At 42.4% G+C, this 25,770-nt stretch overlaps 1 protein-coding gene across 2 annotated transcripts in view; it reads right to left on the reverse strand.

Annotated features, from left to right (window-relative positions):
* The window catches only part of FRAS1 (Fraser extracellular matrix complex subunit 1), a 426,958-nt gene that overhangs the window by 155,334 nt on the left and 245,854 nt on the right, over nucleotides 1-25,770 (reverse strand). For both annotated transcript variants that reach the window (XM_045056179.1, XM_023253019.2), the window contains 5 exons: nucleotides 13,507-13,659; nucleotides 13,106-13,252; nucleotides 7,154-7,300; nucleotides 2,444-2,584; nucleotides 1,389-1,529 (listed from right to left, as the gene is read on the reverse strand). In XM_045056179.1, the coding sequence (XP_044912114.1) occupies nucleotides 1,389-1,529; nucleotides 2,444-2,584; nucleotides 7,154-7,300; nucleotides 13,106-13,252; nucleotides 13,507-13,659 (729 nt within the window). The remainder of the gene's footprint in view (nucleotides 1-1,388; nucleotides 1,530-2,443; nucleotides 2,585-7,153; nucleotides 7,301-13,105; nucleotides 13,253-13,506; nucleotides 13,660-25,770) is intronic.

A 25,770-nucleotide genomic window follows, 5' to 3' on the forward strand; every position in this document is an offset into this window, starting at 1 on the left:
TCACAAGGAACCCATCTACCCTCTGAAGGAAAGTGAACACAGATCATCACTTTCACTTTATGCACTGTGATGTGAAAATGTTGCACATAAGTGGATTGTTTACAAAATTGACCATATTGACTTGTAAGGGAGGTGGTTTATGGTGCCTAAGAGCATAGGCCCTCGCTGGGTTCCATTCCTCCTCTACCACTTACCGGCTGTCCACTTCGGGCAAGTTCCTTTAACTATCTGTGGTGTGATTTTCTTGTCTTAAAAATGGGATAGAAATAACACCTAATGCAAATAACTGTTGGGAGGATTACATGTTTTATTATGTGAAGAGACTAGACTTTTGTGTGCCTAGGACTCAGCTATACTACTAATACCACTACTATTCTATTATTATTATTGTTGTTGTTGCTGTTGTTATTGTTATTGTTATTACTATTTTAAATGCATGGGGAAAATAAGCTCTTTAAAGGACCATAGGATTATTTCCTTGGGTCAAGTCAATAAACTACAAATCGAGTGTTTACTCCCAAGTTTTTCTGCTTCCTTAGTGGAGATTTTATTATAGAGAGGTGGTATAGTATAGTGTAAAGGGCCCTGGACTGGCATCAGAAAACTTGGGTTTAATAACTGATTTTATGTTGCTTGGCCATTCTCTCTCTTGCTTAAGCCATTCTCTCTCTCTCTCTCTCTCTCTGTTCTTTTTTTTTTTTTTTTTTTTTTGCTTATAAAACAGGATTCATAGTGTCTGCCATATTTCACCACCAAGTCATTGTGGGTATTAAACAAGCTCATGCAGACAGAGGAATCTGGTGAAAGGTAAAATGCCATGCCAGGGGAATGGCATCATTCTTACAGGCCAGATATTCTTCAAAGTGGGGTATATGGTACCAAGTTTTAAAGGAAATGATGAAAACAAACTGAGGAAACTCTCTTTGGGTTTAACGTTAGTGTGATCAAAAGGTTCAGTGTGTCTCACTAAATCGTCCTCACAAACCCTCTTCTTCAAGGGTATTGTGCCAATACCAAGGTCAGCGGTAATTCAGTCTATACACTGAAGATTCTGTGCCCATATCAACAGGGGTAATCCACTGTTAGTGGATACCTCACCTTAGTTCAATATAAGCCTTATATTCCATAAAATATTGACTTCATTTCCATAAAGACCTTTAGGGACAATATTGATTTGTGCAAGAGAATTATTGGCCTGCACTTCTATATTCGATTTAACCAGCAATTGGCAGATGTGCAGGGGAAGCCATCAATTACTTAGGCCGAGCTCCCTGGGTTTTCATTCTGCTTTTAATTCAAATTGTCCTTGGTTACCTGAGAATCAGCGCACCTGATTTACTTGCGGCCCTCGCTTTTCTCCAGAGAACTCAGCACAGTCTCCAAGTTACCTGCGCATTGGCGATTGGCGTGATCTGCAAAGTACCCCTTCTCACATTCCTGGACACACTGGGCTTCTAACAGGAAAAATGGCTCTTCACAGCGAGTGCACTCGTGGGGACCTTGGCATTGGAGACAGTGATTGCTACACCCTGAAGGACAAAAGTCAAATCAACAGAATTGTGAATGGCTTTCCAAGGGGCTCCTGGCTCTTGTGGGGAGGCAGCATTAGATGCCAAACAGTTAGATGACCCAATGTGTTGGACGAAGCAGAAGATGAGGAGTCAGGAACCAGGCTTCTGGTTGTTACTGCTCTACTTACCAGGGGGATGATTTAGGATCAGAGATTACATTCTCTGAGCCTCGATGCTCTCTCCCATTAAATGGGAGTGGACATATCGTCCTACCCAGCTCGCTGGGCAAAGACCGAAGTAAATAACAGAAAACACTGGGCAAACTTAGAAACTACACATATTAGCCATTATCATTATTAACTAGTCCATGGCTTTCTTGCCTGAAGTGTCCATCTTTCCTGACTCACCCAGTCAATTATCAGAGTCTCCCAAGAATGATCCCAGTAGTACTGTCTGTGCACTTTGCAGAGTTGTTCAGAGTCAGAAGGTTTTGTGGTGTTAAATCAAGACCCAAGGGGGTGGGGTTCAGAGGAAGGTGGTGGTGAGACATCTGGTACATTCAGGGCTTCAGGGGGCTGACGTGTGAGCACAGGCCTTCCATGTGCTCAAATGACCAGAGTACACACACCTCTGCATCTAGAGGACAGGACTGTTCAATGTTTCAGGAAATCCACACCTTATACCTGTTTGCGTGGCCATATACCCCCAAGATTCCCATACTGACCTCAAATTTTAGCAAATATCGTGTCTGGACATGGGGGAAGGAGAGAGGGGGCATTTTGACTATAACAGAGAAAAACTCTTAGGAAAGAAACCAGAAATTAAATACAAAGCCAGAAAGGAAACTAGCCACAGACTGCTTGTCAGAACAGTAAAAACCAGAGGAGGCTGAACCCTGGCTTCAGCACAGAGCAGGGGCTCCAGACACTTACTCTTGCAGAGGCCCATGTCCCTGTAGAAGGATGGTGAGCACTGCTCCACGCAGGCCCCGTCCTGGAGAACGTAGCCATCCATGCACTGTAGGCAGTCGGTCCTCAGAGGCCCAGAGCACGCGTTGCAACTCCAATCACACTCTAGGAAGGAAGCCCACGTTAGATCACCTTCGTCTGTCCACCCTCAGTCCCAGCGACTAATTTATGAGGACGCTGCTGGCAGCCGCAAGGGTAAAGTGAGGACAACATGAAAGATGTCAGATAAGTGAGCCCTAACGAGGTTTCTGCTTGTAGTAGCCGGAACGCCTCTCTGAGGTTTAGTATTTCCTAATTATGTTGGACACGGGCATGTACAAGGATCACTCCATGCTTGTGCACAGGCTGCTTGTCAGTAGGGCTGCCAAGGAGCCAGATCAACTTAATCTTATTCCATAGCCCCAGAGTTCTTTATTCCTGTGCCATAGTGTCTTCATGCAAAGCCAGCTACAGGGAGTGGGCAATCTGTCTCTGCAAACCTAATCCAGACCTCCTCCAAATGCTCAATAGGTGAAGTGATGTCAGAGACTCAGCTAAGAATGCATCTGCTGCCTCCACTGACGCTGGCTGCCTGGCTTCCTGCCTCTCAAAAATCAGGTGTTGACCCACCCAACAGAGAGAACCACTGATGTTAGAATTAAATGGGGCACAAAGGAACAGTCCAGAAAGAAGAGGCTTACAGAAATCACAGAAGATCTCCCTAGCAGTAGAGCTGACTCATTAACATGTTCTTTGTTCAGTAAGCACCTGTGGAATGCAGAGCACTAAAAGATGGGTAGAAAAAGTGGGTAGACTCTGACTTCAAGGAGTTAATGTGCTCATGGGTTCCAACCTTGGAATTGCACCCATGGGATCCAGAATGATTGTTAGAAATACAGATTATCAGGCCCAACATCAGAACTATTCAGTTAGTCTCAAGAACTGAGGCAAAAGAAAACATGTTGGGGCCACTATTGTTTTTGTTCTTATGATTATTATAGTTGTTGTTATAGTTGCTGTGGGTTTTTTAAATGTTTATTTATTATTTTTGAGAGAGAGAGAGAGAGAGAGAGAGAGAGAGAGAGAGAGAGAGAGAGAATGAGCAGGGGAGGGGCAGAGACAGAGGGAGACACAGAATCTGAAGCAGGCTCCAGGCTCAGCGCTGTCAGCACAGAGCCCAATGAGGGGCGTGAACTCACGAACTGTGAGGTCATGACTTGAGCCAAAGTTGGATGCTTAACTGACTGAACCACCCAAGTGCCCCATAGTTGTTGTGGTTTTTAAAGGCCCAGGCAACTCTGATGCAGCTAGAAAACTCATGCCTGAGAGCCAGAGTTCTAGCTGGCAAACTAAGTCCTTCATGCATGGAAGATGGGACAAGATAGGTTAAGTACTTGGGTTTTGAAGACACACAAGTCTCCATTTAAGCCATGGCTTAGATACTGTTCATCCACATGTCTTACACATCTTCCTTAAGTTATTTGAGCCTCAGTTTCCCTATCTGTAAGACAGAGGCAAGAATAGTACCTATTTCATAAGGCTATTGCACAGAGTAAATGAAAGAATGAATGCAAAGGAGTTAGCACAGTGCCTGGCACAGAGTAACAGCTTAATAAATGTTTGCTGCTGAACTGTTTTTCTTGGAGAGCATTCTCCACTCAGGACATCCTCACTCCACCACCCCTCCCAGCTGAGAACTGAGGAAACTTCTCATTAGTCACCTTTCTCTCTTTCTTGATGCAACATTTCTAAGGCCCAAAGAAGCAGATAAATGTGTAAGACAGTGCACGTGCTTCCAAGATTTCTAAAGTTAATCCCGCTCATTTATTTGGCTGAATCAGTCCTGAGGGAAAATGACTAAAGCAGAGCCTTGAAAATTGCCAGCAAAGTTATGAAATCATTTACCACATGGAGGATTCGTGATAATCTTGTTTTTCACCACTTACTGACAACCACTGTTTAGAAGGGAAAAACCAGAAAAGCTACTGTGGTCTTGAGCACCAGAGACCACCTAAGTTGACTACAAAGAGAATTCCTTGGAATAGAGAGTGTGCAATTTTGCAAAGCTTTAAAACACACCAGCATATGTGATAGATGTTTGGCCTCTCTACCTGAGCCCCAGCTAAGAGATGGGAGACATGTAGAATGGACGAATGGGGAAGGGAAACAGAATAGAAGGAAAATCCAGCCTTTACCTCTGTTCTTCTCCTTGCTGACCACTGCCATTCAAAGAGCAAAAGCCCCAAGAATTCTAACTACTGACAGAACAAGGAAAAGGGTACTCGGTTTTTGAAACTGCCCCCTTATAAACTCCTCGAGCACAGGACTATGCCTTTACTCATTTCAGTCTGTTAGACAGAGATGAACAAATAAGATACAACCCTTGTCTTCATTAAGCATAGAGTCTAGCAATCTAGAGTTGTAAATGCAAGTGGCTCCAGGTCCCAGGAAGGTCATGTAAATCTATGAACCAGGCCTGGTGTGACAGGATAGGGAGGGTTGGAGACTGTGGTGATCTGAAGATGCAACAGGACAAGACCTACTCATCTGTGACCAACTGTTGCATTATGGAAACACACACCCAGGGTGGCCAGATCATCTGGCTTTTTCAAAAGAGACAGGAAATCTCAATCTTTGTATGCGATTCTTCTACATGTTAAAACGCATTAATGAGGGGCGCCTGGGTGGCTCAGTCAGTTCAGCAACCGACTCTTGATTTCGGTTCAGGTCATGATCTCACAGGTTGTGGGACTGAGCCTCATGTTGGGCTCTGCACTGGGTGTGGAACCTGCTTGGGATTCTCAGTCTCTCTTTGCCCCTCCCCCACTCGTGCTCTCTAAAATAAAAATTTAAAAATTACATAAAATATAAAATGCATTAGTTAAAAAATTTAAAACACTAGAACATTAGGTGGACCAAAAATAACCCTGTCTTAGACCAACTACAACCTGAGGGTTTCCAGTGTGCCACCTTTGGTCTAATTACCAAAACTCTGCACAATAGTTGGCACACAGTAGGTGCTCAAAAATATTTTCTTGCACCTAGATGCTCAGTCGGTTAAGGTTCCAACTATGGCTCAGGTCATGATCTCACTGTTCATGAGTTTGAGCCCTGTGTCAGGCTCTGTGTGGATAGCTCAGAGACTAGAGCCAGCTTCGGATTCTGTGTCTTCCTCACTCTCTGCCTCCCCCCGCTCTCTCTCTCTCTCTCTCAAAAATAAATAAACATTAGGGCCACCTGGGTGGCTCAGTCCGTTAAGCGTCTGACTTCAGCTCAGGTCAGGATCTTGCAGTTCATGAGTTTGAGCCCCACATCAGGCTCTATGCTGACAGTTCAGAGCCTAGAGTCTGCTTCAGATTCTGTGTCTCCTGGATGGAGAACCATCTATCATGCTAATGGCCACCAAAAGAAAACTGGAGTGGCCATACTTATATCAGACAACCTAGATTTTAAAATAAAGACTGTAACAAGAGATGAAGAAGGACATTATATCATAATTAAGGGGTCTATCCACCAAGAAGACCTAACAATTGTAAACATCTATGCCCCCAACATGATAGCGCCCAAATATATAAATGAATTAATCACATACAGAAACTCATTGATAATAATACCATAATAGTAGGGGACTTCAACACCCTACTTACAGCAATTGGCAGATCATCTAAACAGAAAATCAACAAGGAAACCAATGGCTTTGAATGACACGCTGGACCAGATGGACTTAACAGATATATTCAGAACATTTGATCCTTAAGCAGCAGAATACACATTCTTCTTGAGTGCACATGGAATATTCTCCTAGATCACATACTGGGACACAAAACAGCCCTCAATAAGTACAAAAAAGGTTGAGATCATACCATGCATATTTTTAGATCACAATGCTATGAAACTCGAAATCAACTACAAGAAAAAATTGGAAAAACAACAAATACTTGGAGACTAACGAACATCCTACTACAGATTCTGTGTGTGTCTCTCTCTCTCTGCCCCTCCCCTGCTCAGGCTCTGTCTCTCTCTCTCTCTTTCAAAAACAAATAAACATTAAAAAATAAACAGGGGCGCCTGGGTTGCTCAGCCAGTTAAGCGTCCGACATAATCTCATGGTTTGTGAGTTCGAGCCCCATGTCAGGCTCTGTGCTGACAGCTTGAAGCCTGGAGCCTGCTTCGGGTTCTGTGTCTTCCTCACTCTCTGCCCCTCCCCCGCTCATGCTCTGTCTCTCTCTGTCTCTCAAAAATAAATAAATGTTAAAAAAAATTAAAAAAATAAACAAACATTAAAAAATATTTTCTTGATTAATAAATTACATACAGGGGTGACTAGGTGGTGTAGTCAGTTAAGCGGCCAAGTCTTAATCTCAGGTCATGATCTCATGGTTTGTGAGTTCGAGCCCCACATCTGGCTCTGCACTGATGGTGCAGAACCTGCTTAGGATTGTCTCTCTCCCCCTTGCTCTCTGCCCCTTCCCTGATCATGCTCTCTCTCTCAAAATAAATAAGCTTTAAAAAACAAAAAATAAATTACATACAAAGAAAAAATTACATACATTCATAATACATGGTGACTTCTTGCTATCACCAGAGAAAGTCTAAACATATGACAGTATTTTCCCAGTGTGGGGGAGCAGACATTTACAGTAAAGGGAGCTCACTGAGTAAAAGAATCAATGCATAGTTCAGGAAGAGCTTTACCTCTGCATATCTTGGTGGAGAAGTCAAGATAGTACTGTGGGGCACAGCTCTCATACTGACATTCCCCAAAGAGCAGGACCTTGTTTGGATCTTGGCAGGAGGTACAGCCAGCCTGTGAATCACAGCTTCTACAATGTGTGCTGCATGCTGAGCAGATAGGGAAAGAAAATGACCAGATCATTACAATTGCAAATACTGAAGCACTGATCAAACCTAGACAGATGTTACAAAGGAGCAAAGCACTGCTCCAACCTGTTCTTTAATTATGGCTCATAACCCTCCCCTGTGATCAACAGAAAAGAAAATGTTCTTATTTTCCAGAGAAGATAAATTATAAACCCAGAGAAGATAAATTATAAACCCAAGAATTGAAATCCCACATCCAACTTGCACTGTGATGTAGCCACAGAACTTATATTTACTCCAGGATCTCTGGAATAATAGTCGAGAGGTGTTTAAACCTTACTTCTTAAGGAATCAAGCCCCCTGTAGTTCATGATGTGGACTCAGATTTTTGAACGATGCCAAGATAAAAATTAGGTATCAACTTTATTGGGAAGCTCAGGAAATCCCATATTTTAAGTCACAAAGGACTTCAAGGAGGCCTGGCTTACTGATTCACCCATTTGTAATTCTCAGCAGCTACTGAATTCAAGCATTCAGGGATGATCCCCAAATGTGGTCATGCTTCCATCTTCCCTAACTTAACAACTGGCATTTCTCCATCTCCTCAGTTGTCCATGCTATAAACCTTGGAGGCTATCCTGACACCCCCCTTTCTCTCATTCCTAATCCACTCACTCATTGAATCCTATTTATTCAAAGTTTTCTATGTGATTCTCAGAACTTTTTGTTTTTCTCCATATCCCCATGTACCAATACATCTAAGCCATCACTATCTCCTACCAGACAACTGTCATAGCAGTTTCCCCTTACTAAGTTTGACCCCCTTGCATTTTCCCCTTGCAGTTTCCCCTTACTAAGTTTGACCCCCTTGCATTCTATTGTCCATGTCCCCATAAGAGCGATTTTTTTTTTTTAAATCTATACTGCTCAGGTTTCAGAGGGCACTTTCATCTATAAACTCATATCTTTCTTCAAACCTGGAAAGTTTCCAGCCATCATTTCTGCAAATATTGCTTCTCCATTATTGCCTCCATTCTTTCTACCTAGATATCTTAATACACACACTTGAATCCTCTCAATATAATCTCTAAGTCTCTTGTCTTTAACCCTTATGCATTCTTCAGTGACATCTTCAAGAAGGCCTTCCTTGACTCTCTGATCTAAAGCAAGTCTCCCTGTCACTGCTCTTATAGCACCCCAGACATTTCATTCATGCCATACATAATAATTTTCATTTAAGTGATTATTTATCTTCTGCATCCTTTAAGCTATAAGCTTCATGAAAGCAAAGACCAGGTTTGTTTTGTTCCTTCCAATAGTGCCCAGTACCTAGTCATCCCTCATATTGTGGGTGTTCGATAAACATATGCACATAAATGAAAGAAGCCAGATATTGTTAATTATATATATGCAAGCATTAGTATCTCAGCCTCATTCTGAAATTTTGTCTAAGTACCTGTCAGAGGAAAAATCTAGAGAATGATCATGTGAGTTTTAGATCTAGAGAATATCAAAGTGTGTGGCACAGTGCAGGAAGATTACCTCCTGGTAAAAATAAAAAAGAAGTCCTCTTGTTTCACATATGAGAAATGTCATTGATATAAAATACTCATTAGAATATGTATATTGGTAATTAAAGGTCCTAGAAAAATTCTAGACTGGATTTTCAAACAGATGGTTTGAGAATAATTAGAAACAAATATTTTAATTTTTGGAAACTTATATGAAATTAAACTGCCATTTCTTTTTTTTTTAATTTGGGTAGAATTTTTACACATGATGTATCTTAATTTTGGCAAACGGTTTGACAAAAATCTCAATGATAAGCCTGTGAATACAAAAATTAAGGGAGGACTAGTAGTTTTAGGTGGATTTGAAGACAGTTGAAATACATACTCAAAAAGTTATCAGTAAATCTTTGCAATTAGTAAAATGTCTTTAGTAGAATATTATGATGAAGTCTTAATTTTTTACTCGATCAATATTTTTATTAATAACTTTAATAAAAACAAAGAAATGCTAATGATATTTAAATATGCCACATACGCCTAATAGTCACATTTTGCCAGAACAACTCAAACTCAGTTTTAGCTAGTTAAAGCAATAAACTAAAAGGAATCAGATGAAATAAGCAAAACTGTAGGTCCTACATTTATTGCCTTTAACCAATTGCACAAATAAAGGAAACAGGAGGCCTGTTTAGACAGTAGTTCCTATAAAAAATTATCTAAGAATTTTAGTTGATTAAAAGCTTATTAAAGGTATGATATGGTGACTAAAGAAACCAACTCAATCTTAAACTGCAGAGCCTTGATATGACCTAAAGGTTAGCTGGACCCCCCTGCTTGGCATAGAGCTGCAAAATGAAGCCCAAATGCCACTTCCCCAGCTTAGAGTTACAGGACAATGCCCTGTCCTGATAGCTGAGAGCGTCTTGTGATTTACTTCCTCAAGCGCGGATATATCTTCTTATTCTTGAATCCTTCTATGCAGGCCTTCATACTGGCTTCCAAAAGAAATGGATTTGTGCGTTTTGAAATGCTAGAAGACTATATGGAGATTTGGAGGGATGCAGCAATATCACACCGAGGATCAGGGAGCTTCCACCATGTCTATCTGAACCTTTCTTCCTCTTTCACTGAACCCCTCATCTCTTACCAAGGCAATGCACAAATGACCTTGTCCTACTCAGAGCAGTTCTGCAATACGAAAGCCCCTTGGGTTTTCAGCTTCCGTCTCCAAAAGAATGTGGGTAAGGAGCATTTTCTCCATCTTCGGATATTCAGACCACACATGGTATTAGTCATGTTGGTGTGGTCACATCTGGAGTCCCTGGTGCTGCTCTCTGAGGTCCGGGACCCCAGAAAGTGCCAAGAGGACAGTGAAGATGGTGGTAGGTGGACCAGTGAGGGAAGCAGAAATGTACTTTAACCATCACTCATCAAGGAGGAAGGGACCTCACAGCTCAGGAAGTCCACCCTACTTGTTAAACAGGCTTGCTTTCTACCTCAGCTCTGAGAGAGGGTCATCCACTGCTGCTCCAATACTCTGTTGGCTCCAGTTTTGCCAGAGCAGCAAAGTGCAAGTGGGAAATGACAGTTAATTTCAAACTTTGGAAGGCAATAAGGTGAATGGGGAAGGGGACTTATTCTATACCGCTCCAGAGGGGAGCATTGGAGGGCCGATGAGAAAGAACAGTCGGACAATGAAACAACTATCACCCCCTGCAATGGACCTGGTGTCCTTCCTCATCGGTAGAAGTCTGTGAGGGGGAGTGACACAGAATCTCTGCAGTGGGTGCAAGGTTGCCTCTGGCCACCCTGGAGTTCTCCTCCTCACCTCTAAAGTGCTACAGTTTCAAGTACTGAGAGCCTCATTTATCATCTTTTTTTTAAAGGTCCTGCCTCAACTGGTTATCCTTGAATATAGAACTCAGTATATAATTTCTAAACATTTCTATAACCAAAATCCAGACAGTTCTCCAGCTCTTACTTTCTTCTATTAATGCCTCCCCTTAATACCGGTTATATTTCCTTAAAAGCCCTTCACTGCACAATTTCTAAAATTGTCAGGCCTATAATTGTCTACAATGATGAGCATTAGACGGGAACACTGTTGATTTTTTTTTACATGCTAGAAACTCAAATATCCCAACTTAAGGGCATGCTTCATTCAATCTTTGAAAGAATGAACTTTAAGCTTTAGCAAAGGACTAAAGCTGGGAGGTTCTTGATTTAACTGAAATAGTCTATGAAATCCTATTTACATGGTAGCACAGAAAATGTATTTGTGCAGAAATCACCTTGCACCAAGGAAAAAGCTTCTCAGAAACATTTTGATGCAATGGTCTTTTTTTTTTTTTTTTTTTTTTGTCATCCAAAGATTCTATTTTTTTCTTTTGAACTTTTATTTCTGTGATTCCACTGCTGTGAAGAGCCTCATCAATCTCAGTCACCATTTCTCCACCAACAGTCTCTTGCTCTTGAACAGAACATGCAAGTATTTCATTCGTGTCTCTTGTGTTAGAGAATCTGTAGATACTGGTAGACAGTTGATATATACTGAGCAAAGTTTTTGTTATAAAAGCAAAGAAATTTTTCATGAGTCTGAAAAGGGTGTTTATCTCTGGTCCCTCAACAGATGATGCAAAATGGTGAGTCCCACATAAATTCATTTCAAATGCAAATCCTTGCAACCATCTCAGTAAACTAATAGTAGTAACTATCTTTCTGTCTATAAAATATAAATATCTTAAACTGCTTGATTTTGCCTCTCATTCTGGAGGAGGAGGAGGAGGAGGAGGATGACGAAGACAATGACAACAATAGCTAATCTATACAGAAAGCTTGTTCCCTGCTAAGATCCATGCCAAGTGCAAGGTACCATTAGATGTCGGTACCATTATAATCCCCCTTTGACAGAAAAAGAAACTGAGGCCTAGAAGTTAATTCACCTGCTCAAGGGCACAAAGCTAGTAAGTGGTAGGTAGGCCTTGAACTTTAGTCACATGACTCCAGAGCCCACCTTCCTAACCACCAGTCTATAATTCCCTCAGTATGGTACTTCTAGGACATAAAATTGAAATACCAACTCTGTATTTGTTGGCTGTCATTTTCAAAAGGAAAAAGTATAACAAAATTTTTTTGCAAATGACACTTTAGTGATTGAAATAAAGTAAGCCGCCTCAGCATATCACAAAAAATGTTCCTTCTTCTGTGAAGGATTTCCTGATTTCTTTTCTACTCCAATTTGCCCTTTCCCTCATTTATCCTAACTCTTTGTTTGTGCCTGACACAAGTAATTAATCATATTTTGACTTACTTGAGAAATAAGACATCTATACAAGTAACTCTCATGCGAGACAAAATAACTACTGTTTGAGCAGAAACCAAATGCTTTGTGGCATGTCAAGCCTTGTGCATTGTCAATATTCAACAAATATATACAGAAAACAAATTAAATCCAGACAAGTGCTTAGGTCACTGGTCACTGATTGTGTACCAGAGTGAGTTCCACTCTCTGCTCAGGATCTTGGAATTGAATTGCCGAGAGAAACCACAAGGATAAAATAGACCAATACTATTTTAAAAATGAGGGGGGCGCCTGGGTGGCGCAGTCGGTTAAGCGTCCGACTTCAGCCAGGTCACGATCTCGCGGTCCGTGAGTTCGAGCCCCGCGTCAGGCTCTGGGCTGATGGCTTGGAGCCTGGAGCCTGTTTCCGATTCTGTGTCTCCCTCTCTCTCTGCCCCTCCCCCGTTCATGCTCTGTCTCTCTCTGTCGCAAAAAATAAATAAACGTTGAAAAAAAAAATAAAAAAAAAAAATGAGGTAACTAGAGAACAGAGAAGCTAAATGAGTGGCCTCAGATCACACAGCTGGTCCTCGCAGAGGAGATCCCTAGCCCAGCACCTCCTGGTTAGGCCAATGTCTGAATTATAGCCTGCTAATGGCATCCATACACCTTTGTAGATTAACTGTCTTTTTAAAAAAGTAAAGGCTATCAAGTGGGAATATGGACGCAAGAACTTAATATTTCCTGCAGTGACTCCAGAAGAGCAGGAAAGGAGAGAAATTTCATTTTTAAAAACCTACGCTGATGGGGCGCCTGGGTGGCGCAGTCGGTTAAGCGTCCGACTTCAGCCAGGTCACGATCTCGCAGTCCGTGAGTTCGAGCCCCGCGTCGGGCTCTGGGCTGATGGCTCAGAGCCTGGAGCCTGTTTCCCATTCTGTGTCTCCCTCTCTCTCTGCCCCTCCCCCGTTCATGCTCTGTCTCTCTCTGTCCCAAAAATAAATAAATGTTAAATGCTAAAAAAAAAAAAAAACCTACGCTGACAAGCACGGCCATCATCGAGATAGTGCCCGGGGAAGCAGGCGGTGCTGCAGGTCCCAAGGTGGGACAGCACGAGGTTGGCGTCACAGGAGGTGCAGGAGAAGGGTCCTGCGCCCTGGCAGGTCCTGCAGGAGGAGTGACATTCTGCAGAGAATAAAAGAGACACAAAGAGAATCTATGAAGTCAAACTCCTTTCCAAAGCAGCAGCCTGAGAGGCGTTAGTAAAAGCCCCAACTGAGAATGTTAGCATGTTAGCTGGTCTGGTTTACTGTCTCACAGCATGCTTCCCGCCTTTCTCTCTCTCTCTCTCTCTCTCTCTCGGTTCAAATCTTCTCCACTACTGCCCCAAAGAGAAACTCGTGAGGCACCACCAGCTCCTGTATCCAGCACTTACTCACTTTTACAAGCTCCTCTCTCTGAGTAGAATCCAAAAGGGCAATCAGGAACACAGTGGTCCCCCAGCAGCAGGTACCGGGCATTCTGGCAGCTCAGGCAGATGCTCCCGGTGTTGTGGAGGTCGGCTGCACAGTGCTGGCACAGAGGATGGCAGTCTGGAGAGGGCAGGGGAGCACACAGAAGGCATGGACAGCATGAGCACGAGGTCTCATCACCACACCCAAGGGCAGAAGGGATCGCAATTACCCCCGCCGCAGCACGGAAAGCAGGAAAAGAGCTCGAAGGCAGCATACATCAGGAAAGTAGACGCTTGGGACCTGTACAAATTGTGTGTTTGAGGTTTTTAGCAAATGGCCAGGCCCAGCACAGCTATTCACTTGTCATCCCTTTTCAACTCAACGACCTTCAAGTACTGGGGCGGCATATGATAGATCCTTGCTAGGAGTACAGAGAGAACTGTCAGACTAACAGGAATAGTACCATCAATATCATCAACATTTCCCCCAAGGGTGCTGAGAACTCTGGCCCAGCGTGCTCCGCCCCCGCCCCTTTACAGTGCTCCTGAGCTGGGCACAGCTCCCTCCACAAGCTGCCTTCTCAGGGATTGGCCTCCCAGAGTCTGTATACCTGTCTCAGGTGTTGATATGGAGGGGCTGGGGTTAGTAGAAAACTGGGTTGGGTTGGTGGAAAACTTGAGTCTTCAAATAGAGGAAAAGTTACAAGGAAGAGCTGCGAGTTGAAAAGTTGTTTTCATGACCCGATACATAATTCACAGAAGCCCTGCTGTACGAGTTGTGATTAAGGTTCTAAGACAAAGCACCTGGCATGGCCAGCACGGTCTCTCTTCTCGCCTATAAAATAGTCATCCTTTAATTAAAGAATCTGGTTGCGTTCAGCTCCCGTTATTGGTGAACACGTCCTCTGCCTCATTTTAGGTGGAATCACCCTTCAAGTCCTGTTTGCCATCCTCCATCCCAAAGGTGGAAGAAAATCCACAAATCCTGAATTACCCACCAAAGTGAAAGAAGAGTAAAGGCCTAGGAAATGGAAGGTTAGACTTCTAACCACAGGCTTCTCCATCTATCCCTGAAGGATTCAAAGCACTGTCTGCACTTGCTAAGGCACTACTCAGGGACCTGATGTCTTGTTCAGCTCAGGGTCTTGTCGATAGAGATTGTGATCTCAAGCAATGTTTAGATTAAAAAATCCTTGTCAATGATGGGTCGCCTGAGTGCTCAGTCAGTTGAGCGTCCAACTCTTGATTTCTACTCAGGTCATAATCTCCTGGTTTGTGAGATCGAGCCCCATGTCGGTCTCTGCCCTGACAGCATGAAGCCTCCTTGGGATTCTCTCTCTCTCTCTCTCTCTCTCTCTCTCTCTCTCTCTCTGTCTCTGCCCCTCCCCCACACATGAGCACACAACTCTCTCTCTCTCTCTAAATAAATAAACAAACATAAAAAAATCACTGTCAATCACTGCAGATAACCTGCCCCCTGAAATCTGTTTAAACAGGTCTTTTTCTCAATACCTTCAGTGAGACTTAATTGCTGACCAGGTGAGATGGGTTCCCCGCAGGAGAAATAGATCTCAGCCCCACACCTGCACCCACTCATTGCCACAAGAAGCCATTTGGGGACCTGCACAGCCACTCCAGAAGTTGAGCCCAAAGCGTCCTCCCCAAAATGCTGACTTTTCTGGGCATGTAGACTAACAGCCCCTGACCCTTCTCTGAACTTTGGGAGTTTCAAATTACAGGCAGCCTTTTCCCCTTATTAGGAACAATTTTCAATCCCTAAAAGCCAAATTAATCCTCATTATAGACCTTTGGTAAATTGTAAAGGAAGCAATGACTGTACTGAGAGAAATACGAGGCTACTTCCCCCTGATTCAGTGTATGGTTTCCATACAATGTTCTCTTTCTCTTGTGCCCTCCTCACAGTGCCAGGAGCAAAAGGGGGGATTCAAAAAGCTTCAAAAGTTACTGGAACAAATGGAGGTGACCGTGTTTGACAATGACCTGAATGAGCAGGTGCCCTTGCTAGGGTTGGAAACCGGAGAAACCCGAGCAACATTACTAATTCAAGGCTCCATTATTTGAAAAGTCACGGCCTCTTCCTCTTTCAAGCCAGCACTTACCGAGAGTTCTGGGCTCAGGCATGCATCAACAAGATCTGCAGGTGTTCAGTGGTCTAAAAACTAGTTGCATCTAACTGAGGCTTTCTCTGGTGTGCAATTAAAGGAATGAAAAAGAATAATCACCAAGGACGCTTTGAAGAGAAAGTAAGAAGATCTCTGGAGTACTTTGTGGGTACAATAAATAAATATTTATGAATTTGTCTGATCGTGGGGATCTCTAGAAGCTCTTGAAATGAGTGTAATGTGCATTAATTACTTCTCAAGGAAGCTACAACTAGACTGTGGATGCTCCTTCCCACTCTCACAGCAGCTGCTTGTAAACCCTTGCTCCCGGCTCCAGGCACCACCCCAACCCTGCCCACCTCCTCCCACCTCCTCCCAGATTCTCTTATCTTCTACTTCATTCAGCCCATCAAGCAGGAGCACCTTCGAGTCCTTCCTGTCAGCCTCCAAACATCTTTCTTTACCCATTTTTATTTCATTTCTTGTCTTCTCAGAGGATAAAATGGCTAATTCCTCCACCCACATCCTTGATCCAATTTTCAACATTAGAACATTATTTCAGCATTATTCCATCTTTTATCCCACCTCTCTTCACTCTCCTTGACCTCAACCTCTGAACAGCCTCTGCATTACCTACCCCTCCAAAGTTTTTCTCCACAACCATGCTGCCGTTTCTTGCCTTCCCTTCCCCACCCAAATTCCCTGCCTCCCTAACTCCTCAGCTCCCCAGGATCTGCTTTAGCCTCCGCGAAAGTGCTGTGGTATTGCCTTGAAAATGTCTCTCACCCCCTCTTATAACCAAATCTAACAGCTTCCTTTAATTTCTAACCCACCGGAGATCTCTGTAACACAGGACACTCCCGGCCACCCTTCTCTTTGACCCCTGTTCTGCTTTCATATGCTTTATCCTGGTGCTCCTCATGGCCAGGTCCTTGTTCTCTGCCTCTGACTGCCTGATAAATGTAGGGATTCCTCACCACACTCAACATCTGCCATCCCCTAATCAAGTCTCACTCTCTGAAGGTCCTAAACTACACATGGCTGTTTGCATCATATTTGGTATACAGCTACTAGAAGCCAGTGGAAAGGGCTCAAGAGTCTGAGACTCCAAAATCACTCAAGGCCTCTGCCTCTGTTCATAGCTCCATGTTAAGCCTCAAGAAAGCATCAGATCAATTGCCAGACATATCACATTGCATTCTGGTGTGAGTACCCAGAGGCAAAGAGAAATCAATAAATGGCACCTGAAAATATAAAACAATCAAATGCAGGTTGCCCAAAGCATTGCATTAATGCAAGGAAGTTTAAAGTTTTCCTTACACATGAGAAAGTATCCCAATCTGGAAGTTGGACTCCCTCTTTTTGTTTACAACCTGTATGCATCCCTTATTCATTCATCCATGGTTTAAAAAGTCATACTGAACACCCACTCCTATAAATAGATTCATTCCAAAACAACAAACTAAGTGATCCCATGTTAATATATTCATGCAAACCTCCCATCCCAACTCTCTCACTTACAAGCCCTATCAGAAGGCCACTTAAATATGCCCTGAAATCCTGCTCTAAAGTCAGTCCAATCTGGCTTTTATTAAACCAACCAGAAAAGAAAAATAAACTCCTAAAACCTGGGAAATACTTCTGTCTTGAAAGGCTTGAAGTCAAAATCTCTTTATAGGAGAGACTTCTTTGGGAGAGCTCAAAATGAGTAATGATGTGCAGAGAAAGAAGCCAGAAACCAGGGCAAAAAGGGCGTGAGAATTAATACCTGTGTTTTGATTTACAATCCAATAAGTATAGTTCCTGAGAACAGACCACAGAGCTCGGGCATGATAGGCTACAAGTGGCCAGTCCCACTGGGTACCACCTGTAAGCAAGCTTCAGGCTCAGGCCTGGGAGCCACTGAGATCTTCTGCCCAGAAGAGGGGCTGAATGTGGTTCAAACAAGAAGCTTGAGGTTTTATTTTTTGAATACTAAGTGAGCCATGGCAGAAAATATGAAAAACACTTTTACTAAGTATAAGTAAACAAAAACCACCCTAAGTAGCACTCTCAGAGTAAATAACTACTAACATTGACATTTTTATCTTAGTTCTTTTTCTGTATTAATTTTACATACATATCTCTTTACATAGATGAGATTATATTAAATGTTGTCATTTAATATCTTTTTTTAACTCAATACCATCAGCATTTCTACATATCATTAGGAACTCTTTATAAACATCATTTTAGGGACTGCATAATATCCCAGTTTTAAACAAATAAACAGGAAATTTACCATTTTTCTTATATAGTTGATCCTTGAAAAACCAAGGGTTAGGGGTGCTGACCTCTGCACAGTCAAAAACCTGTGTACAACTTTCAACTCCCCAAAAACTTAACTACTAATAGCCTACTATTGACTGGAAGCCTTAAATACGTGACTGTAATAAGTTAATCAATTAACAAATATTCTGCATGTTATATGCATTACATACTGTATTTTTACAATAAAGTAACCTAGAGAAAAGAAAATGTTAAGAAATCATAAGAAATGGAGAGCCTGGGTGGCTCAGTAGGTTAAGCATCTGCCTGCAGCTCCGGTCACGATCTCATGGTTTGTGGGTTCAAGCCCCGCATCAGGCTCTCTATTGTCAGCACAGAGCCTGCTTCTGACCCTCTGTTCCCCTCTCTCTGCTTCTCCTCCACTCGCTCTCTCTCAAAAAGAAAAGAAAAGAAAGAAAATCATAAGAAAAAACATATTCACAATTCTGTACTGTATTTATACAACAACAAAAAATCCACATATAAGTGGACCCGCAGAGTTCAAACCTCTGTTGTTCAAGCGTCAACTGTACTTGAACATTTACTTCCCATTTGTCCACTTTCATAATGAAGGCCCAGATAAGACCTTTGTGCATTTTAGATTAGTTCCCCAAAGACGTTGTCAAGGATGCAATTCATATTATTATTGCAGCTTATATTTATGGAGCTCTGAATATATATCGAGTACTATATTAATTATTATAAATGCATAATCTCATTTGCAAAAATAAAGTAGGTGGTATTATTATCCCCATTTTAAAGATGAGGAAATGGAGACTCAGAGGTTGATTTGCTCACACATGTCATCTTCACACTCACTCTAGAGCATGTACTTTTAACCACTACAGGCATGAAAAACATGTAAAATTCTTAATAGGTATTACAAATTCCATTCCAGGAGTTTGTATCATATTACATTTCCAAGAGCCACTCATAAGACTGTTCCATCATAACTCTGCCTGCACTAAGGAACTGAAAAATAGTAAGGCAATCTTGTTTAATCTGGTTGGTGAAAACTGCTATTACATCATTGGTTTCATTTATATTTCTTTTATTATAAGTGAGTCTGAGCATTAAAAAATCTTTCAAACAATAAAAATGTTTAAATGCCTACTGTAGGCATGGAGCTTTCATTATGGTGGGGAAAAAAACAACCCTGGATATATAATTATAGTTGAGTGTGAAATATGTGTAATCAAACAATAATTTGATACATCAACCAATGAGTTCTTTTCTCATTCACTGCAAGTAACTATCCCCATTGAACCAGGAAGCATGGACCATCATGTACTCCCAGAGAAAGTTATCAGAATCAAATCTACAAAGATACCAAATTCCCAGAGTCCAGGGAACAGATGAAAGATGGAAGAAAAAAACAAAACTTTGAAGTGCATTGGAGCTAACAGACCCAGGCCCTCCACCACCAATACAACCCCTGCATTCTTCACTTCTGTACCCAAGCCCAGAAAAATGCTTCAATCTGGAGAGGAAGAAGGGGCAGAGGCAGAAAGACCATTCACTTTACCCTTGCCTTCCACTCCCACAGAATAGGTTGGAGGCAGCCAAGTGGAATATTCAAGAATCCAACAGTAAAGTGGACTTGGACTGTGCTTCTTGCCTTAAGGAGGGTTTTTCTCCAAATTGAGACCTGCGTCGGAGGGCAGTAGAGATGATGGCACCGTGGGATGAGCAATGATAGAGTGTATGGCAAACACTGAGAGGCAGGACTGCCAGAAGACTGTTACAAACATTTTGTAAAATGCTAACAGGCTAAGTACCAGGGTGCCATATAAATCTATAATAGGGGTCCTGATCCAGTCCAGGAGATGGGAAGGCCTCCTGGAGAAGGTGGAGCCATGAACCCCTAGTGAGGGTAAGCTGGACAGGATGAGAAACAGTCCCAAGAAGAGGAAAAACTTAGGCCAAAACCCAGCAGCCCGACAGAACAGGATGCCTTCAAGGAACTGAGAAAAGTTCAATATGGCTGGATCTTGAAGAACATACAAAAGAACCACTTAGGACCTGGCTGTACCAGTTTTAGAATACCACGTGCATGTGCATGTGCGTGTGCGTGTGTGTGTGTATTCATTACCAGTCTATTTACAGAGGTCTCTGTGTTTTTTATTACAGATTTAAATGAGAAATTGTTATATAGAAGGTAACTAGTGTTGAGAGAAGACATGAGAACCATAGCAAAGAACCAACAATCTAAGAAAACTCAGGCATACAGCAACTCTCAATATGAACCTTTCTGGGGGGAGGGACCAGGGTCCCTGCTGTTCTTTCACCTCCTCCCCTCCATTACATCTAGAAGACTTTCTCTGTTAATAACATTCCACTGTTGAACTGTTCTCATGAGGCTTGTGCTGGACTAGGCATAATAAGAATATAAAAAATACTATAACATAAGTACATGAAAGCTATCTTGACCAGGAATGAAGATCTTGGATTCCTTTTGAGAAGGAAGACCAACATACTAGTGGTTTGTCTCTCAGGCATGCCCCGGGAAGACCTTTCTGCAAAATGTCAGCTTCTAAAATACCTTCAAAAATTAAAACAAAGTAGAATTTGGCCAAATCAGTAGTACCTAGCGGGTAGTCCCTACCTATTTGTTGAATGAAAGAAAAAAAAAAGATTATTGGAGTTAAAATACTAATAGGTTGTAGGGGATTTGGAGGCTCATGAAAAAGGCTCATCCTGGTTTTCAAAATCCACTTCAGGCCAAGAGGAAAAGGGCGCCACTTGGCTCTATGTGTGTGACAATTTACAACTGCCTTGTTGGTTGAATTTGAGATAATGAAAAGATAAATGTCCCCACAGCCAGCCAAATGTATTAATTATACACTGTAAACATAATTAAGAGGTGGTGTGAGCCCCATATCCAGGCACTGCAGCAGATGACCATGTGTCCCGGGAAACCACTCTGACACCCGTCACTTCACGCGTAGGAAAATCTATAGGCATATTTTCTAAGAATTAAGCTAGAGGCAACTCTTGCTTTCTTCCTGGTAGGTGGTGACCATCTGACAAATCCTAACTCAGATCCTTGCTGGACCCACACTGTAGGAACACAACTAGTGTCAGAAATTGTGTCCTCAAAATGGCAGCCGTATTCTCAGGCCAACAAACCAGAGTGAGTTCCCCTATAATCCTCCTCACCCCACCTTTCCTGCCCATTTCTCTCCCTGCAGGTGACATTTGGAACAATTTCACAGGATTCACTAGAGGAAGTTTATACTGTCACAGCTTAATTTGAACCAGGGCTGCAGTTACTATAATAGGGGAATGGAGTTTCCAACCCACCAATCTAGCAACCTCTGCAAGGATTAACGTCCCATCCTTAAAGCCCCATCTGTGAAGTAAGGCATTTGCATCTGACCTTGCTGTCTGTAATCAAAAAAGGAGGCTAACCTCAAATATGTCTAAATGGTGAGTGTGTATCCATTAATTGCTTAAAAGCAGCTCCTATTCCGGAGGCCGTCTCTCCAGGTCCTAGCAATGCTACTCAGTAAGTAAATCTTTATTTGTCACGATTTCAATTACAGTGAAGAGTCTTTAAATATGACTCATTAAGGGTGACAAAGAAAGAAGAGAGACGCGGGATACATTTATGCGTAGCCTGTTTCAGATTACTGGTGTAGAATAAGCATGTGGTACAGGGCAGGGCAGATGAAATTCCAGCTGTTTGTATGTGTGCCTGCTTGCTAACGAACCCAATGAATTAGCACTTTAAACAAACAAATTAATGAACACATTACAAGGGAGACTGGAAAGGGAGTATTAGCTCGGGCTGAAATACATACATTTCTTGTTTTTAAGCAAGTGGAGGATTCCATTTGTTCCCTAAATATGCACAGCAGGCAGACATGCTAAAAATTTAAATATACAAAAAAAAACTTTGACTCAGCAGCTGCAATATCCTCTAATATGTCACCCTGCAGCTGTAGGGAAATTACATGTGGTCATCACTGTGTGATGCTTTCTTCAAATCACAAAGGCTCTGCTTCGAGGATCAGTGAGGATTACCCACAATCATGATGGATGGAAGCACACGGCAGTGAAATGACTTATTTCACGTCTTTGGAGCGAAGTCAAAAAAGCTTGAAGATATTAAAGTAAATGCATACTGTCAAAGCAATGGCTTTGGATGTTGGTTTTATGGGGCAGTGACTCCTTAGCTGATAAATAATGACCTATAAAGACAAATTTAGACACACAGTGAGTTTTTAATAATGTCCTGTCAGTCGATTAGGTTCTTAATGCAACCACATTAAATGCGTTTGGAAGCGGTTAAAATAATCAGCACTTGTGGCTGTTCCTCATCAGGCGAAACAGAAATGATTTCTTGCCAGAACTCGGGGCCCTTAAAGTGCGTATAGAATTGGAATTCAGATGCCACCTTTAAAATTGACGAGGTACTACTTGTGAGATAGTACAGAAGAAATCCACAAAATAACATACAGATGGCGGAAGGGAAAAAAGCACCCTCTCTTTCCCCACAGATTGCTTTGTCCTAGCCCACCCGTGAGTGAGCTCTTACAAACCCTGTGTTCTTTTTGTAGCAGCGAGAGGCAGTGCCAGATGGACGGAGCACAGCTCTCTGCTCAGTTCTGGTGCCAGTTCTTGCTGCCAACAAGGGGTCATGAGAACCACTCCTCCGTGTATGATGATGCCTCCTACCTAGCCTTCCAAAAGCTCATGCTTTGCTCTTGGTTTACCTCCCCAACAAGAAAACGTTCACTTCAATGAACATTTATGGAATGTGAGTTGGGTGTGAGGCACTGTGGAAGTTACCTCAGGAGACAGAGCATTGAGTCAGATGCTGCATCTTCCCTTGAGATGCTCACGACAGGGTCTACTTTAGGAAAGCCACACCTGAAATGCAACATATATTTAAGGGGGACCAGAGAATATTTTATCCAAAGAGAATAGGAAGGACTTGAACTTGGTGAGATGCGGCAGTGATTGGAATGTGCAATAGGGCAGGGGGGAAGCAGGGTAACTCAACTGCTTTCGAATTACCCTGATTGAAAAATCAGTAGTGGGTGGACAGGAAATTCAGCAGATGGAAGAAATGGACCTGGTAGATTAAGGGAGATGAAGACGGGTAGTTTCCTTTGGAGCTTTTGAGTATGGTGCTCCTGTGCAGTAGCTGTCCAGGAGGTAGACATGTAAAACTGAGGGCCTGGAAATGGCTATCACGTGTGCACTAAACATGGGCTCCGAGGAGAAAACAAAAATGAGGACTGGATTGAGGCTGGGAGGGATGCTGCGGTCCCAGAGGAAAGGGGCTGGGGGACGAGGGGAGGGAGAGAAGGAGGGGGGGAAATGAGTAACAAGAAGAGGAAATAACTGCCTCGAAAGACCACTTCACAAGGGTGATGCACAGACAGGCTCCAGGCCACAGATGAAGGAGCCAGGGTGAGGGGGACTCCTTTCTCGGAGAAAGTAAGGAAAAAGAAGTATCTAAAAGAAGATGCAGAGACACTTGAGGAGAAACGTGAGGGAGAGTTTTTGTTGTTGTTTTTATCAGATCATGTTATTCTTTTGAATGAGAAAGAAAGCAGAGATGTAAACTGATCTGAGTGAGATTGGAGTTGAGGGAAAGTGGGGACAGTGCGCAAGAAAAGGCCAGGGTGGGCAGGATGACAAAACACCAAAGGGAGCTCCAAATAGTACAGTTGCTGAGAAGCAGAGAAGGTCTTACTGGACAGAGGCTGGTGACATGTGCTCAGCTGTGCGCCCTCTGATGTGGCCCCACTTCAATGCCCAGCTCTACTACTTCCTGGCTGTGAAACACTGACTAAATTGGCTAATGTCCCTAGTCTTAGTCTCCTGGGCTATAAAATGGAGATGCTACCAATCATAGGACTGACCTCGAAGGTTTGCAGTCAGGATTAAATGAGATAATACACGTGAGGAGCTGGCACGTAGTAAATGCTGAAAAATGTTGGCCACTATTTTTAAATTAAAAAAAAATTTTTTTAAGTTTATCTAGTTTTTAAAAGAGAGAGAAAGAGAGAGAGGGGGTGGGGGAAGGATAGAGAGAGAGGTAGACACAGAATCCAAAGCAGGCTCCAAGCTCTGAGCTGTCAGCACAGAGCCTGACATGGGGCTCGAACTCATGAGCTTAAGTCAGACGCCTGAGCCACCCAGGCACCCCACTTAAATTTTTTTAATGTTTATTTTATTTTATTTTATTTTATTTTATTTTATTTTATTCTATTCTATTTATTTATTTTGAGAGAGAGAGACAGAGACAGAGTGTGAGCGGGGGAAGGGCAGAGAGAGAGGGAGACACAGGATCTGAAGCAGGCTCCAGGCTCTGAGCTGTCCACACAGAGCCCAACGCAGGGTTCGAACTCACGGACTGTGAGATTGTGACCTGGGCTGAAGTTGGCACTCAACCGACTGAGGCACCCAGGCGCCCCCATTGGCCACTATTCTTTATCTGCTGTAGGCCCAGTCAGAACTGACACTGGTACTGATGGTCACGCCTACATCTAAATCACTGTTTTTGCCTATAGCATGTAAACCACAGAGATTTACACGTGTATAAGAAACATGGCTAAGTGCAGCCTTAGCAATCGTGCTATCTTTAGTACTGACAGGATGACCTGTGGGTCTAAATTCAGTTGTGTTCTTTGAGCAAGACTGTGGCCTGCAGTTCTTATGAAGACAACAGCAGTCCTGATTTCATCGGGAGCCCTGCCAAGTAGAAGGTTTTTAAGTAAGGTCTTTCTGTTATTACTAAAGCCAGGTAAGATATTATTTAGTAGAAGTCACATGAAGGAGAATATACAAGTTCTTCCTTTTTTTTTTTTTTTTTTTTTTTTTAATTTAGGAAGGCCCCAATTTAAGCATAGGTCATGTTCTTTTTTTTTTTTTTTTTTTTTCTGGAAGGAAAAGTAAAGAGGAGAAACACCTTGAAATATTCAATCATCCTTCAACAGACAGGGTGGTCTCTTAAATAAAACACAAATTGGGAGAACAAGGGAGAGACAATCACTGAAAGTTCTGGAGAGAGACTGGATATGCAATTCATAGTTCAAGCAATAGGAGATAGGCTGACAAGATGAGGAATAAGAAAAGAAAGTGAATTGCCAAAGAAGAAGATAAGGAAAATAAAGCAGCAAGTGTTTAAAGAAAAAAAAAAAGATACTAGAAAATTGAAAAAATATAGAGATAGAAGAATTGGACCAGATGGAATGAAGTGGAAGGCGAACAAGAAAGAGATAAGAAGCAAAAAATGGGTCACACTAAGAAGAAAGACCCTTGACATAATTACCATGTGAAGCATTAGAAGGGATTATCGTAATCATTAGGGCACCAGATTCGAGTCATGTATTTACACAGCATTTCTTGATCACCATCTATGTGCCAGTCCATCACTGCACTGAGAATTCCCACAGAATAAGAATTCCCACCTCTACAGCAAGGTTTCCTGGACGATCAAATGAAAAGATAAATGAGAAGATGTTTTGAAAAGTATAAAACTCCAGAAACACACCAATGTTACTATTAACAATAACTTGAGAAACAGACCTAGTCCCAGCTGAATCCCTGCATCTCATACTTAACCCCTGATGGGCCAGGTGGTAAATCCACCTCCTGCTGGTTACTGCCCAGCTCCACGATAGGAAATGGCCACTCAAATTAAGGAAAACAAACATAATGGAACACCAGTTAGCCATTACAAATGATGATAATGTGGATTCTTCCAATATTTGCCAACACAAGGAAATACATAAATTAAAGTGATATTTAAGAGAAATGAACAAAGAAATACATAGGTGCTGACTACAACTATAAATACATGC

The sequence above is a fragment of the Felis catus genome, chromosome B1 (assembly GCF_018350175.1).
Source record: "Felis catus isolate Fca126 chromosome B1, F.catus_Fca126_mat1.0, whole genome shotgun sequence".
NCBI lineage: Eukaryota > Metazoa > Chordata > Mammalia > Carnivora > Felidae > Felis > Felis catus.